This window comes from Mobula hypostoma, chromosome 30 (genome assembly GCF_963921235.1).
Source record: "Mobula hypostoma chromosome 30, sMobHyp1.1, whole genome shotgun sequence".
Lineage (NCBI taxonomy): Eukaryota > Metazoa > Chordata > Chondrichthyes > Myliobatiformes > Myliobatidae > Mobula > Mobula hypostoma.
The window spans coordinates 6,299,571-6,316,246 of NC_086126.1; the positions used below are offsets into that span (position 1 = coordinate 6,299,571).

Here is a 16,676-nt window from a genome sequence, read left to right on the forward strand (position 1 = left end):
TCATCCCACTGGCCGCCCCTTAGGATTACCCTTCATTCTTAGGAAATCCAAAGAATTCGACCCTCGACTTCAAGTGTACCTTGTCTCAATAGGACACTTCACTTTTACAATTGTTCACTTTGGTTTTTATCGATAAGGGGACCAGCACTGCCCATTTTTCCAGGTATGCCCTGTACGACTGTAACAAAGCTACACTATTAAACCACAACTGTATTAGGTTCCGCACCCCTGTTGGATCTGTCTGCTAACTTTGTGATTCATGCACTAGAAAATCTAGATCTCTGAAATAATTGCATTCTCTCTCCATTCACCTTTTGATAACGTGGACAACAATTTTTTTCAAAAGTTCCTCAAAGGTTTTTGCAAACGCAAATATAATTTCAGATTACTTGTATCAGACTACTTGTGTACAAGAAATTAACTTTAATAAAATACATTCAATTGCATAACAGTACTGACGCTTAGCAATATTTTAACAAAGTTGAAAATGTTTTGTTTATGATTTTTGTTTGTACTTAGTGTTTGAGGCTTCTCGCATAAGCGGCCAACAGTAATCAGACAGCGTTGATGGATTCCAGTTGCCCTGATACCATTTCTCAGTGACTACAATGTCCTGGTGAAGGCTTTCACCATGCTCGTCACTGACAGTGCCCAAGATTTGCTGGGAAGAAGTCTTAATGGGAATGCAGGAAATGATCTTTAATGATGCAAATAGATACTTTATTGACCTCAATGGAAATTACAAAGTCACAATAGCATTAGAAGTGCAGATATACAAACATTGGAAGAGAAGAAATAAGTTGCCTCAAACAGTCTAACAGGAGGGCGTCACCTCTTCCTCAGCTATAGGTTGACTTGTTAAAGAGCCTAATGGCTGAGGGTAAGAATGAAGTTTTGGAGCAGTGCATTTGTCTTCGTGTATTACTAAAAGTGCTCCTCTGTTCAGCCAAGGTAGCATGCAGAGGGTGAGAAACATTGCCCAGAATTGCCAAAATTGTTTTACCACAGCCTCCAGTGTGTCCAGTTTGACTCCTATGAACAGAGCCAGCCTTTCTAATCAGTTTATTGAGCCTGTTGGCATCACCTGTGTTGATGCCATTGCCCCAGCATAGCACTGAAGAGAAGATTGTACTGGCAACAACAGACTGGTAGGACATGTGGAGAGGCCTGCACGCTCCAAAGGACCTCAGTCTCCTCAGGAAGTAGAGACGTCCTGGCCCTTCTTGTACACAGCCTCTGTGTTGGTGCTCCCCTCAAGTCTGTCATCTAGGTGCACCCCCAGGTACCTGTAGGCCCTCACCACATCCGCATCCCCACCATCAATAGTGACAGGGAGCAGTGCAATGTATAAAAAATATAGGCGATTTTTAAAACAGGTGGGAAATTTCATGGTGAGTTTTGTGATCAGCCCAAAATCCATAAGATACACACAGAAGTATTCAGGAAGCAAAAATAGTTGTTGAGTACTACTTCATACTGGAAAACATGACCTTGTACGTCCACTTGTTAAACTTCATTTATTACTAGTTTTTCCCCCGGTCAGGATGTGAATTGATGAACCTTCTGCTGGCAGTGTGGCGTGGAGAAGATTCAGGGCAGGTAAGACTCGGGAACGTCACTGGGAAGGGGCCCGGACCCAACCGCTTCATCAGTGACCCTCATTTGGCACGGTGGCACAAATATTTCAATGCCAGCTACACGATCAAATCCCACCTCTAACGGGTTTGTACGTTCTCTGCATGACCATTTAGGTTTCCTCCCACATTCCAGAGGCAAATTGGCCACGTAATGTGCAATTGGGCAGCACGGACTCTGGGTGGGGGAAGTCTCCTTCTTGTATCTCTATTAATAACCAGGATATTCTTTAATGGTCAGCTCAGAAAATGCTGCAGGTAGCAAGACTTGAGCGATATTCCAGCTGAGGCTGAGACCTGCAGGTAATGATCTAGCCCAACAAGAGGATCCAGCCACCTAACGTGACTGGGACCAACATCCGGGGGTGATAGAAACACTGGCCCTTCGGCAAGCTACGGCCGCCGGGACTGGTAAAACGGCCTGGAGAGTTTTTCTCCCCACCATCCCCACTTGAATGCAGCTCCAACCAACACGGAAGCAGCTTGGTGCCTCCCAGGAAAGAGCCTGCGTGATTAATGCTCAGGTCAGGAGGTGTGGTGGCTTGTGGAAGCGTTCACATTGGTGAGGTAGAAGCCTTTGCAGAGGCTGCCCGGCCACAGTGAAAGCCGCAAGACCAAGGAGCAGAATCCAGCTCATTGAGTCTGATCTTGATCAATCATAGCTGATTTATTATTCTGCTCAATCTCATTCCCCTGCCTTTTATGCACCTACTAAGCAAGAGCTTTCCCCCCACCACCTGTTTAAATATGGCCATTGACTTGTGCTCCACAGATGACTGGCAATGAATTATACATATTAATGCCCTCTAGCTAAAGAAATTCCTCCACCTCTGTTCCAGAGGGATGGCCTTTCGAGGTTGAGACTATGTCCTCTAGTCCTAAACTGCTCCACTATTAGAAACATCACATGCAAACTAAACTTTTAAATAGTTTGTAGGTTTCAATGTGATCTCCCCTCATTCTTCTAAACTTCTGGATAAATCTGTTTTTGTACCAGTTCTAATCAGATAGTTAAAACTGGATTTGGCAAGTTGAAAAGAAAAGCCAACTTTAATCTCCCTGCTCTCCTGAGTTTTCTTGGCCGTGAGGTCACTGCAGCCCCCAGTATGTCATGTGACGCAACTGAAACGCTGCTTCTTCACCCCTCCGGAGACCCAGGGTAGATCCCAGCCTCCAAAGCAGCCCCCCTTGTGGATTTTGCAGGTTCTCCCTTGGGTTCCCTCCAGGTTCCTCCTACATTCCCAAGACCTGAGAGCCAGTAGGTTCATTGCCCTGTGTGTGTGTGTGAGTGTGTGGTGGGAGCATTGAAGAGGATGCGGGGAGGATAGAAGATTATGAATGGCATGGTAAAGGTTAGTGTAACACAATTACACTGTCAGTAACCCGGATTCAATTACACCATCCGTAGCCACTAATTTCACAGGTTCCCCACACTCTGGCTAAAGAAATTCCTGCTCATCTCTGTTCTAAATGGACTTGCTTTTCTGAGGTTGTACTCTCTGGTCCTAGACTCCCCCACTATAGGAAACATCCTCTCCACATCCACTCTATCTGTGTCCTCTGGTCCTAGACTCCCCCCACTATAGGAAACATCCTCTCCACATCCACTCTATCTGTGTCCTCTGGTCCGAGACTCCCCCACTATAGGAAACATCCTCTCCACATCCACTCTATCTGTGTCCTCTGGTCCTAGACTCCCCCCACTATAGGAAACATCCTCTCCACATCCACTCTATCTGTGTCCTCTGGTCCTAGACTCCCCCAACTATAGGAAACATCCTCTGCACGTCTGATAAGATTTCTTGCCCCCCCCCCCCCATTCATCTAAACTTAAATGAGTACAGGCTCTGGCCTCTTCTCTCCAATGCCAGTAATCCTTCAGAACATTACATAGGGCAGGGGCTTTGACCCATGAAATTGAGACTTTTAACGGGCTGTAAAATAAAATCTAACCCTCCCCTCCTTCATAACACTCCATTTTTCTATTATCCATGTGTAGCCCCCCCCCGGCCACCCTCAGGGTCGCTCGGCTCACTGTCATCTAGGGAAACAGCCCTCGGCCCCCCCTTACACGTGTGTCTTAAAAGTTAATTAAAAGCCCATCATGTAACTGCCTCTACCACCATCTGTGGTGGTGTTTCTCCTCCACCCCCCCCCCTTTTCTGCAATCACCTTAAAAATTATTCCCTGTTGTGTTTACCATTTTCACTCTGGGAAACACACACAAAATGCTGGAGGAATAAAGGGTCTTAGCCTGAAATGTCAACATAGATGCAGCCTGACCTGCCGAGTTCCTCTGGCATTGTGTGTGGTGTTCTGGATTTCCGGCATCTGTTGTTCATGATTCCCTGGGGAAGAAGTCCACTCTATCCGCCTCTTAATCCGGTTGTACACCCCACCCCACCCTCTTTTGCTCCCAAGGTGAAAAGCCCCAAGTTCACTTAGTCTGTCGTCATAAAACATGCTCTGTAATCCTGGTAAACCTCTGCACCCTTCCTATAATGAGGTGAACTGAACGCTCCCAAGTGGGGGTGTCTAACCAGAGTTCTATAGTATTACCTCACATGTCTTGAACTCAGTTCCTCAACGCCTTTAAAAAAAACCTCAGCATTACATCATTGCTTTTATTTAAGGGGAGGGGGGAGAGCCTATTACAGCACCAATGACCCAGGTTCAAGTCCTTCTACTGTCTGTAAGGAGTTTGTACGTTCTCCCTGTGACCACATGGGCTTCCTCCCATTTTAGTCCCATGAGAAAAATTGGGCAGTGTCAGCTCAGCCTGCAAGGACCTGTTATCGTGCAATCTACCCGACTCCCAAGTGGCCCTTACCCAGAACACCCATAAACTGAAAAGCCACTACATGCAAGGGTCTTGACTTCACTGCACAGTGGGTGTGTAGATTAAACAAAGATTTATTATCTTTTAAATGGTACAATTGCTTAATCACAAGCCATCATTTTAAAAAATCCTTGGTTTGGGGGAGAGAATACACCAGCTTTCAGTTCATCCGTCACACAAACATTTCATGAAACTGGATATCGAGTCCATGTTCTTTGTGGAATTTATGAGGTTATATCCGTGAACAGAGTTCACAGATGCTGGCAAGCTTCAGCAACACACAGAAAATGCTGGAGGAGCTGAGCAAGTCAATATTGTGTCCCCTGATGTTCCTGGGTCGAGTGGCGTGGTTTATATGTTGGTGTTCAGGGACTGCGCTGTGGCTGGATTGGAATTGTGAAGCGTCAAGTGTCTCTGTTGACCAGGGGTCCACGAGCCCCTCAGTTAATGGCAGGGGTTCGATGGCGCAGAAAAAATCAAGAACCCTGCTCTGGACTAAAGCCAACTCACCCGAGATTCAAATTTATTTGTCGAGCATACACCAGCCCATACAGTGAAGTGTCCCAGTGAGACCGTTAACAATCTGAAGGTGTGCTGGGGGGTGGGGGGGAGCAGCCCAAAGTGTCAGCACCCTACCCTAATACCCCCCACCCCGACAGATGGCCACACCTCAGCAGTGTCTGCTTAGACTGACCACAGTGCCCACTGCCCCACTGTAAGCCTGGGGCAGACTTACAGGATAGCTGGAAGTCAGCTCCGAAAGGTTCACCAAAACCCACCCCTGGAATTACAAATGGTGCACGGTAAAAATAGGCTACAACTTCATGCAGGAAAAAAATACTAGGTATATATTTAAAAATACTACTAAAATATGTCTTCGGTTATGCACAGTTCCCGGTCTCCATATCCCACTCTGGGAATCACCGTGCACAGTCCCCATCTCTGTATCCCGTACATTCGCAGTGTGCGATACAGGTTCTTGACGGGACACTGCGTCAAAAGTTTCGGGGAGTGGGGCTGAGGAGGGGAGAAAAAGATCAGCCAGGATCGAATGGCGGGGCAGACTCAATGGGCGAAATGGCCTTATTCTGTTCCTATGGTCCTATAAGAAAGCATTACTAAAGACTAAAGTAGATTCAAGGGGAAAGATTCTAAGTTAACCTCCTTTAGAGAATTTTCCCAGGCCTCGGTCCACAAGTGACTCCTGACCACCTCGTTGCCAAGTTTATCTGGCCCCTTGAAGTGGGCCATCCGGGATGGGAATGGACATGGAAGAAACTTGCGTCGAATGTTCTATCCCTCAGCCAGACATGGATCCTGCCCCCTTACCAGGGAGGGGAGGGGGCAGAGGCCGAGCCCGGAAGTCGAACGGGAACCGGGGCGTGGGATGCTTACTGGTGTGATCGAAGTAGTCCGTCAAGATCTGCCACTGGCCTTCCTGCTTTGAGGGAAATAGGTCGTCACCTTCCGGTAGACCTGGCTCACAATTGCCCCCGCGCTCCTGGAGATCCGCAGCCCCTGCCGAGAAACAAAGGGCAGAGTTTTCACCCGGGTCGGGAGGTGGGCGGCGGAGAGGGTCAGGGGTCTGCCCACCAGGCCCCGAGGAAGGACGTTTATCTTAACCTGCAACGCCAACAGCTGGCAAAGGAGGCATACGGTTTGCTCATCTTGATTGGTAGGAGGCACAGAGTAGAAAGGTCAGGAAGTCGCATATTAAAGCACAGATTCCACCCACATCCCACTGGCGCACAACAAAACACGTACACACGCACACGATTTGGCAGATGCTAAATGCTCAGAGATTAAGGGAGCTAGGGCTTTACTCTTTGGAGAGGAGGAGGATGAGAGGAGACATGATAGAGGTGTACAAGATAATAAGAGGAATAGATAGAGTGGACAGCCAGCGCCTCTTCCCCAGGGCACCACTGCGCAATACAAGAGGACATGGCTTTAAGGTAAGGGGTGGGAAGTTCAAGGGGGATATTAAAGGAAGGTTTTTTACTCAGAGTGGTTGGTGCGTGGAATGCACTGCCTGAGTCAGTGGTGGAGGCAGATACACTAGTGAAGTTTGAGAGACTACTGAACAGGTATATGGAGGAATTTAAGGTGGGGGGGGGGTTATATGGGAGGCAGGATTTGAGGATCGGCACAACATTGTGGGCCGAAGGGCCTGTACTGTTCCATGTTCTAAATATCCAGAACAACACAACCAGACACAAAATGCTGGAGGACCTCAGCAGGCCAGGCAGCATCTATGGAGGGGAATAAACTCATTTCAGGCTGAGGAGGGGTGGTCTTGATCTCTGCCCCCCACCCCCCCCACGGGAGACTGTACCACGAGAGCAGCGAAGTTCAGGTCTCCTGCTCCCGTTGTCCCAGGAGAGCGACCTCTCTCTCCCTCGACGGAGACAGCAAGCAAGCCCGTCTGAGATAACCGAAGTGCTGGGTTGTGGACGGTAGCTTTTGATCAACTCGAGGTCAAGGGCTCCTTGGGGGCTTTGCATTGCCCGCATGGTGGGGGTCAGTGCAGGTAGCGCGAGGGGGAGGGTTATGCTTGTGTGTGATGGGGGGGGGAGAGAGAGCGAGCAGGGGACTTGAGCTTTTAATGTCACTGTCATTCATTTGGGGTTCTTGTTTTGTGGACGTCTGCGAAGAGTAAGAATTTTAGGCTGCACACAGTCACCGATATTGAACTTGAACCATCTGAAACCCGCTCGCCCCAAGGTTAAGAGGTCAGCACATCGTGGGGCAAAGGGTACATGTCTTTAAGGGCAGGGGTTCCTGAACTGGGGTCCACAGACCCCTCCCCTCGGTTAATGGTAGGGCTCCATGGCATAAAAAAAAGGCTTGGGATCCCCTGCCTTAGGGTGAGCAGGGTCTGAATTCAAGAGCTGGGTGAGTCTAGGACCAGGAGGCACAGCTGCATAATAGACGGTTTTCTAGTTGTCTATTGGAGTTGTAGAGGAATTTCTTTGATCAGATTGTGTGGAATCTGCGACCACAAACGGCTGTGAAGGCCAAGTCGTCGGGTATATTTAAAACGGGAGGGTGATAGATTCTTGATTAGCCAGGGGAAAGGAGAACGGGGTCGAGAGGGGAGATCAACCAGTCATGATGGAATGGTGCAGCAGACTTGATGGGCCGAATGGCCCAGTTCTCCTCCTATGTCTTATGAATATGCAGGAAATGGGGTGATGTGGTTCGTGCAGGCAGAAGTTTAGCGCAGGCTCTCTGGGCTCAGAGGGTTTGTCGTGTGGTGTTCCACGCGTCCCCTACGCCTTGCCCAAAGGCTGCGTGTTTGAAGGGGGAGGGCTGGCACCTTCAGTTACAGCTCTGGACGGGGTGCAGGGAGAGCTGCTTCTGGGGGGGGGCAGGGGGTGATGTGGGAAACGTACACCCCCACCGCTCACGGTCCGCGTCCCACTCGCCCACGGGGGGAGGGGGCGCGGCGCGTACAGCCGCCAGCGCCCACCAACCTTCCTCTCGGTGAAGGTGGAGACGAACTCGTCGCTCATCCTCCGCAGCTCCCGCCCGTACTGCAGGGCGCACGTGAAGTGCGCTGGCTCCGACCGGGTCCGCGTCCGGAACGACGTGGCCTCGACCTCGGGCAGAGACAGCTTGCGAGGCTGGGAGGCCCCGTCCCTGAACACGTCGAAATCCGTCTCCGTGGGAGAGACTGAGGGAGAGAAAATGTGGGGGGGGGGAGAGGGGAGGCAAGGGGTGGGGGGAATAGTAGCGTTAGAGCAGGCAAAATGTTCTACATAACGAAGATCAGACCTGAGGGAGGTTCACTAGAATCAATGAGAGGCATTGATCGTGTGGATAGTCAGAGGCTTTTTCCCAGGGCTGAAATGAGTAGCACGAGAGGGCACAGTTTTAAGGTGCTTGGGAGTAGGTACAGAGGAGATGTCAGGGGTAAGTTTTTTTATGCAGAGAGTGGTGAGTGTGTGGAATGGGCTGCCGGCAACTGTGGTGGAGGCGGATACGATAGGGTCTTTTAAGAGACTCCTGGACAGGTACACGAAGCTCCGAAAAATAGAGAGCTATGGGTAACCCTAGGTAATTTCTAAGGTAAGGACATGTTCCACACAGCTTTGTGGGCCTGTATTGTGCTGTAGGTTTTCCATGTTTCTAAATACATAGCATACAAAAACAGGATCTTCTCCACCTTACCCCAACCAAGACCCGACCTGGTCCCGTTTGCCTGCGTTTGGGCCATATCCCTGTAAACCTTTCCTTTCCATCTATCTGTCAAAATACTTTTTTAAAAATAAAATGTTATTGAAAAGGGGATCTGATTGAAACATATAACATTATTAAGGGATTGGACATGCTGGAGGCAGGAAGCATGTTCCTGCAGATGGGTGAGTCCAGAATCAGAGGCCACAGTTTAAGAATAAGGGGTAGGCCATTTAGAACGGAGTTGAGGAAAAACTTTTCACCCAGAGAGTGGTGGATATGTGGAATGCTCTGCCCCAGAAGGCTGTGGAGGCCAAATCTCTGGATGCTTTCAAGAAAGAGATGGATAGAGCTCTTAAAGATAGCGGAATCAAAGGTTATGGGGATAAGGCAGGAACTGGATACTGATAGTGGATTATTAGCCATGATCACAGGGAATGGCGGTGCTGGCTCGAAGGGCCGAATGGCCTACTCCTGCACCTATTGTCTATTGCTTCAACCACTCCCTCTGGCAACTCGCTCCATATATCGACCGTCCCCTGGGTGAAAAGCACACCTATTGGGTCCCTTTTAAATCTCGCCCCTCACACCTTAAACTTGCGGCCTCTAGTTCAAGACACTCCTACTCTGGGGAAAAGACAGTGAGCATACACCTTGCCTGTGCCCCTCTCCATTTTATCAACCTCCGTAAGGTCGCCCCTTGGCCTCCTCCCCTGCGGGAAGACAGTCCCAGCTGAAAAGTTGCAGGAAGTTGTAAACTCAGTCAGCTCCATCACGGGCACTAGTCTCCGTAGTATCCAGGACATCTTCAAGGAGCGATGTCTCAGAAAGGCGGCGTCCATCATTAAGGACCCCCATCACCCAGGACATGCCCTCTTCTCATTGCTACCATCAGGGGGGAGGTACAAAACACTCTGCGGACGCTGGGGTCAAAGCAACACTCACAACACGCTGGAGGAGCTCAGCAGGTCGGGCAGCATCCGTGGAAAAGATCGGTCGACGTTTCAGGCCGTTACTGAAGGTCATGGGTTAAGGGTGAAAGGTGAGAGGTTTAAGGGAAACGTGAGGGGAAACTTCTTCACTCAGAGGGTGGAACGAGCTGCCAGCACAAGTGGAGCGTGCGAGCTCAATTTCAACATTTAAGAGAAGTTTGGACAGGTACATGGATGGGAGGGGTATGGAGGTCTACAGTCCTGGTGCAGGTCGATGGGAGTCGGCAGTTTAAATGGTTCGGCACAGGCTAGATGGGCCGAAGGGCCCGTTTCTGTGCTGTGGCTGACACTCTGGCACCAGCAGAGATCAGCTGAACAACACTAGAGTCGGTTTTACTTGGCACGCGCAAGCCAAAGCACACAGCGACAGGCGCCCGTGTGCGTTTAACAACCTGCCTGCAGGCCTCGCCAACAGGGAACATTACAAGCAGCAAAAGAGAAACCTGTTCCTCCTTCCCAGCCCAAAACAGGCCGTCTTTGTCAGCCCCCAGCCTCCATCACAAGCCCCCTTTCAGATATTCAGGCCCCACCGTCCCCAGGACACAGCGTTCTGTCCCCCAGCCCCCAACCGCGGACTTTGCCCACCCCGTCGTGGCCGCAACTGGAGGCGAGGAGCTGGGGCAGAACCCCCCCCCACCCCAGCTGGGGCTTCGAAGAGAAGGGAGGTGCCCACGAATCTCTGACTGGCACCCCCTCCACCGTGGGGGCTGCCCCTACCTCCAGGCTGCCTGCTTTGTCCGCCCGCCTCCTCCGGGAACGGTTCCGAAGGGAATTCCGCAATCTGGAAGCGTTTTGCCATCACATCGCCAGTGGTGGGCGGGGGACGCTGGAAGGCAGAGAGGGCGGGAGGTCAGTGGTGATGGGGAGTCAGGGGCTCTGAATATCAGAATGGGGGAAGGGGGAAATCAGCAGGACCATTGGGAACAAGGGGGTGGCAAAAAGAGGCGGGGGTCATAATAGGGCCTTGAGGGACGGGAATAAGGAGTGTAGGCGATCAGAGATGGAAGAGGATTGGGGGGAAAAGAACGAGAGAGAGAGTCAGAGACAGGAGGGAAATTAAGGAGAGTAGGGATCAGAGATGGAGGGGATCGGGGGAAGAACGAGAAGGAGTCGGAGACAGGAGGGGGATTGGGGAGAGCAGAGTGAGGGGGAGTCAGATAAGGGGAATCGAGAAGAGAATGAGAAGGGGCTCAGAGACGAGAGTCAGCGGGTGGGAGATTAGAAGGGGGCGTTTCAGAACGAGGAGGAACCAAGATGGCAAATAGGAGCTTAAGGTAAAGGGAACCCTTTGGAGTCAGTGATCATAACATGAGTGAATTTGAGAGGGAGAAGCACAAGGCACCTGCATCAGTATCGCAATGGAATTGCAGAGACATGAGAGAGGAGTTTGCCCAGGTGGATTGGAGAAGGATATCGGTGGAGTTGATGGCAGAGCAGAGATGGCTGAAGTTTCTGGGAATAGTTCACAAGGTGCAGGACAGATTATGTCCCACAGAAGTAGTTCTCGAATGGCAGGGGTAGGGAACTTAAGGACTGCATAAAAGCCAAGGACATATAAGGTAGCAAAAGTGAGTGGGAAGCTGGCTTTTAAAACCCAACAAAAGGCAACTAAAAAGTTACTAAGAAGGGAAAAGATGAAATATGAGGGCAAATTAACCGATAAAGGAAGATATCAAAAGTTCTTGAGTTATATAAAGAGTAAAAGGGAGGTGTGAGTTGACATTGGACTACTGGAAAATTATGCTGGGGAGGTAGTAATGGGGAACAAAGAAATGGCAGATGAATTTAATGGGTACCTTGTATCTGTCTTCACTGTGGAAGACACCAGCAGTGTGCCAGAGGTCTGTGAGTCTCAGGGAGCAGGAGTGAGTGCCATTGCTATTACCAAGGAAAAAGTGCCAGGCAAACTGAGAGGTCTTAAGGTGGATAAGTCACCTGGACCAGATGGACTACATCCCAGAGTCCTGAGAGAGGTTGCTGAAGAGATAACGGATACATTGGTCATGATTTCAAGAATCACTTGATTCTGACATGGTCCCGGAGGACTGGAAGATTACAAATGTCACTCCACTCTTTAAGAAGGGAGGAAAAGAGAGGACACGATAGGCCAGTTAGCCTAATCTCAGTGGTTGGGAAGGTGTTGGAGTCCATTATTAAGGATGAAGTTTCGAGGTACTTGGAGACTAATGACAAAATAAGTCAAAGTCAGCCTGGTTTCTGTAAAGGGAAATTTTGCCTGACAAATCTGTTCGAGTTCTTCGAGGAAGTAACAAGCAGGGTGGACAAGGGAGAGGCAGTGGATATCATTCAATTGGCTTTTCAGAAGGCATTTGATAAGGTGCCACACATGAAGCTGCTTAACAAGATAAAATCTGATGGTGTTACAGGAAAGATTCTGGCATGGAGAGCGGGATGGCTGACAGGCAGGAGGCAGCGAGTGGGAATAAAAGGGGACTTTTCTGGTTGGCTGCCAGTGACTAGTGGTGTTCCTCAGGGGTCAGTATCGGGACCGATACTTTTCACATTGTCAGTGATTTGGATAATGGAATTGATGGCTTTGTGGCAAAGTTTGCGGATGATATGAAGACAGGTGGAGGGGCAGGTAGTGCTGAGGAAGCAATGCGATTGCAGCAAGACAGACAAACTGGAAGAATGGGCAATAAAATAGCAGATGGAATACAGTGTTGGGAAAAGTATGATAATACATTTTGGTAAAGGGAACAATAGTGCGGACTATTATCTAAACGGGGAGAAGGTTCAAACATCAGAGGTGCAGTGAGACTCGGGAGTCCTCGTGCAAGACTCTCAGAAGGTTAATTTACAGGCTGAGTCTGTGGTAAAGAAGGCAAATGCAATGTTGGCATTTATTTCAAGGGAAATAGAATATAAAAACAAAGAGATACGCTGAGAAACACACACAAAATGCCGGTGAATGCAGCAGGCCAGGCAGCATCTCTAGGAAGAGGTACAGTCGACGTTTCAGGCCGAGACCCTTCGTCAGGACTAACTGAAGGAAGAGCTAGTAAGAGATTTGAAAGTGGGAGGGGGAGGGGGAGATCCAAAATGATAGGAGAAGACAGGAGGGGGAGGGATGGAGCCAAGAGATGGACAGGTGATTGGCAAAAGGGATATGAGAGGATCATGGGACAGGAGGCCTAGGGGGAAGGAAAAGGGGGAGGGGGGAAGCCCAGACGATGGGCAAGGGGTATAGTGAGAGGGACAGAGGGAGAAAAAGGAGAGAGAGAGAAAGAATGTGTGTATAAAAATAAATAGCAGATGGGGTATGAGGGGGAGGTGGGGTATTAGCGGAAGTTAGTGAAGTCAATGTTCATGCCATCAGGTTGGAGGCTACCCAGACGGAATATAAGGTGTTGTTCCCCCAACCTGAGTGTGGCTTCATCTTTACAGTAGAGGAGGCCGTGGATGGACATATCAGAATGGGAATGGGATGTGGAATTAAAATGTGTGGCCACTGGGAGATCCTGCTTTCTCTGGCGGACAGAGCGTAGGTGTTCAGCAGAACGGTCTCCCGGTCTTTATAAAAGACTAGTCAGGCCTCACTTGGAGTATTGTCAACAGTTTTGGGCCCCCATATCTCAGAAAGGATGTGTTGTCATTGGAGAGAGTCCAGAGGAGATTCATGAGGATAATTCTGGGAATGAAGGGGTTAACATATGAGGCATGTTAGGCTGCTTTGGGCCTGTACTCACTGGAATTTAGAAGAATGTGTGTGTGGGGGGGGGGGCGGGAATCTCATTTAAACCTAGGGAATGTTGAAAGGACTAGATAGGGTGGATATGGAGAGGATGTTTCCTATGGTGGGTGTATCCAGAACTAGAGGGCACAACCTCAAAATTGAGGGGTGACCTTTTAGAACAGAGGTAAGGAGGATTTTATTTAGCCAGAGAGTAGTGAATCTGTGGAATGCTCTGCCACAGACTGTGGTGGAGGCCAAGTCCGCGGGTATATTTAAGGCCGAAGTTAATCATTTCCTGATCGGTTGGGGCGTCAAAGGATATGGCGACAAGGCGGGTGTATGGGGTTGAGTAGGATCCGGGATCAGCCATGATGGAATGATGGAACCCCCCAAACCTCGAATCAGAAAACTCATTCCTACTGAACGGGACACGGACCGAACCGCTCCGCTCCCCGCGGGACATGGACACGGACCGAACCACTCCGTTCCCCCCGGGACACGGACATTCACATAGACGTCCCGCTCCCCCCGGACACGGACCCGGACCGAACCGCTCCGTTCCACCCGGGACACGGACACGGACCGCTCCGCTCCCCTCCGGGACACGGGCCGAGATGTTCCGCTCCCCCCGGGACACGGACCCGGACCGAACCGCTCCGTTCCCCCCGGGACACGGACACGGACCGCTCCGCTCCCCTCCGGGACACGGGCCGAGATGTTCCGTTCCCCCCGGGACACGGACACGGACCGCTCCGCTCCGGGACACGGGCCGAGATGTTCCGCTCCCCCCGGGGCACGGACACGGACCGAACCGCTCTCTCCGGGACACGGACACGGACCGAACCGCTCCGCTCCCCCCGGGACACGGACGTTCACCGAGACGCCCCGCTCCCCCCGGACACGGGCCGAGACGCCCCGCTCCCCTCGGGACACGAACCGAACCGCTCCACTCCCCCCGGGACACGGACATTCACAGAGACGCCCCGCTTCCCCCGGACACGGGCCGGGATGTTCCGCTCCCCCCGGGACACGGACATTCAGAGAGACGCCCCGCTCCCCCCGGACACGGGCCGGGATGTTCCGCTCCCCCCGGGACACGGACATTCAGAGAGACGCCCCGCTCCCCCCGGACACGGGCCGAGACGCCCCGCTCCCCTCGGGACACGAACCGAAACGCTCCACTCCCCCCGGGACACGGACATTCACAGAGACGCCCCGCTTCCCCCGGACACGGGCCGGGATGTTCCGCTCCCCCCGGGACACGGACATTCAGAGAGACGCCCCGCTCCCCCCGGACACGGGCCGGGATGTTCCGCTCCCCCCGGGACACGGACATTCAGAGAGACGCCCCGCTCCCCCCGGACACGGGCCGGGATGTTCCGCTCCCCCCGGGACACGGACATTCAGAGAGACGCCCCGCTCCCCCCGGACACGGGCCGGGATGATCCGCTCCCCCCGGGACACAGGCCGGGATGTTCCGCTCCCCCCGGGACACGGGCATTCACAGAGACGCCCCGCTCCCCCCGGACACGGGCCGGGATGTTCCGCTCCACCGGAGATCACGAACCTCCTACCGATCACGGATCGGCCTGGCGCCCACTGACTGCCGCGCTTCCGGGATTGACGTCACGTGCACCCGGCCAATGGCGAAACGGCGCAGGAAGTGACGCATCGACTCTAAACGGGGGGGAGGGTCATGGAGTGTGGTGGGAGGGGAAAGGGGTCGGGGGAGGGGGAGAGGGAGAGGGGGGCCATCTATTCTGAGGCTGTGTCCTCTGGTCCTAGACTTCCCCACTATAGGAAACATCCTCTCCACATCCACTCTATCTGTGTCCTCTGGTCCTAGACTCCCCCACTGTAGGAAACATCCTCTCCACATCCACTCTATCTGTGTCCTCTGGTCCTAGACTCCCCCACTATAGAAAACATCCTCTCCACATCCACTCTATCTGTGTCCTCTGGTCCGAGACTCCCCGCTATAGAAAACATCCTCTCCACATCCACTCTATCTGTGTACTCTGGTCCTAGACTCCCCCACCATAGGAAACATCCTCTCCACATCCACTCTAACTGTGCCCTCTGGTCCTAGACTCCCCCACCATAGGAAACATCCTCTCCACATCCACTCTATCTGTGTCCTCTGGTCCTAGACTCCCCCACCATAGGAAACATCCTCTCCACATCCACTCTAACTGTGCCCTCTGGTCCTAGACTCACTCACTACCGGAAACATCCTCTCCACATCCACTCTATCTGGGTCCTCTGGTCCTAGACTCCCCCACTATAGGAAACATCCTCTCCACATCCACTCTATCTGTGTCCTCTGGTCCTAGACTCCCCCACTATAGGAAACATCCTCTCCACATCCACTCCATCTGTGTCGTCTGGTCCTAGACTCCCCCACTATAGGAAACATCCTCTCCACATCCACTCTATCTGTGTCCTCTGGTCCTAGACTCCCCCACTATAGGAAACATCCACTCCACATCCACTCCATCTGTGTCCTCTGGTCCCAGACTCCCCCACTATAGGAAACATCCTCTCCACATCCACTCCATCTGTGTCCTCTGGTCCTAGACTCCCCCACTATAGGAAACATCCTCTCCACATCCACTCTATCTGTGTCCTCTGGTCCTAGACTCCCCCACTATAGGAAACATCCTCTCCACATCCACTCCATCTGTGTCCTCTGGTCCCAGACTCCCCCACTATAGGAAACATCCTCTCCACATCCACTCCATCTGTGTCCTCTGGTCCTAGACTCCCCCACTATAGGAAACATCCTCTCCACATCCACTCTATCTGTGCCCTCTGGTCCTAGACTCACTCACTACCGGAAACATCCTCTCCACATCCACTCTATCTGTGTCCTCTGGTCCTAGATTCCCCACTATAGGAAACATCCTCTCCACATCCACTCCATCTGTGTCGTCTGGTCCTAGACTCCCCCACTATAGGAAACATCCTCTCCACATCCACTCCATCTGAGTCCTCTGGTCCTAGACTCCCCCACTATAGGAAACATCCTCTCCACATCCACTCCATCTGTGCCCTCTGGTCCTAGACTCACTCACTACCGGAAACATCCTCTCCACATCCACTCTATCTGTGTCCTCTGGTCCTAGATTCCCCACTATAGGAAACATCCTCTCCACATCCACTCTATCTGTGTCCTCTGGTCCGAGACTCCCCCGCTATAGAAAACATCCTCTCCACATCCACTCTATCTGTGTCCTCTGGTCCTAGACTCCCCCACCATAGGAAATATCCTCTCAACATCCACTCTATCTGTGCCCTCTGGTCCTAGACTCACTCACTACCGGAAACATCCTCTC

General features: G+C 51.6%; 2 protein-coding genes across 2 annotated transcripts; one reads left to right on the plus strand and one right to left on the minus strand.

The window, feature by feature from the left end:
• Window positions 1-4,529: 4,529 nt before the first annotated feature.
• On the minus strand, window positions 4,530-15,027 carry LOC134339734 (bcl2-associated agonist of cell death-like). The gene is made up of 4 exons (XM_063036467.1): window positions 14,909-15,027; window positions 10,362-10,470; window positions 7,950-8,149; window positions 4,530-5,991 (listed from the first exon to the last, which is right to left on the minus strand). Exons 2-4 carry the CDS (start codon window positions 10,441-10,443, stop codon window positions 5,890-5,892), a joined length of 384 nt encoding a protein of 127 aa, XP_062892537.1. The 5' UTR covers window positions 10,444-10,470; window positions 14,909-15,027; the 3' UTR covers window positions 4,530-5,889.
• LOC134339572 (basic salivary proline-rich protein 1-like) lies at window positions 14,057-14,944 on the plus strand. Its single transcript, XM_063036196.1, has one exon. The coding sequence runs from the start codon at window positions 14,057-14,059 to the stop codon at window positions 14,942-14,944; it is 888 nt and encodes a 295-aa protein (XP_062892266.1).
• Window positions 15,028-16,676: the final 1,649 nt, after the last annotated feature.

Bases quoted from the DNA above. Each gene is read 5' to 3' on its own strand.
- LOC134339734 (XM_063036467.1), bottom strand. From the start codon at position 10,443: ATGGCAAAACGCTTCCAGATTGCGGAATTCCCTTCGGAACCGTTCCCG. The intron at 8,150-10,361 runs GTAGGGGCAGCC...TCTCTCCCTCAG, and splicing joins ACAAAGCAGGCAGCCTGGAG to TCTCTCCCACGGAGACGGAT. The intron at 5,992-7,949 runs GTTGGTGGGCGC...GTTTCTCGGCAG, and splicing joins CCACCTTCACCGAGAGGAAG to GGGCTGCGGATCTCCAGGAG.
- LOC134339572 (XM_063036196.1), top strand. From the start codon at position 14,057: ATGTTCCGTTCCCCCCGGGACACGGACACGGACCGCTCCGCTCCGGGA.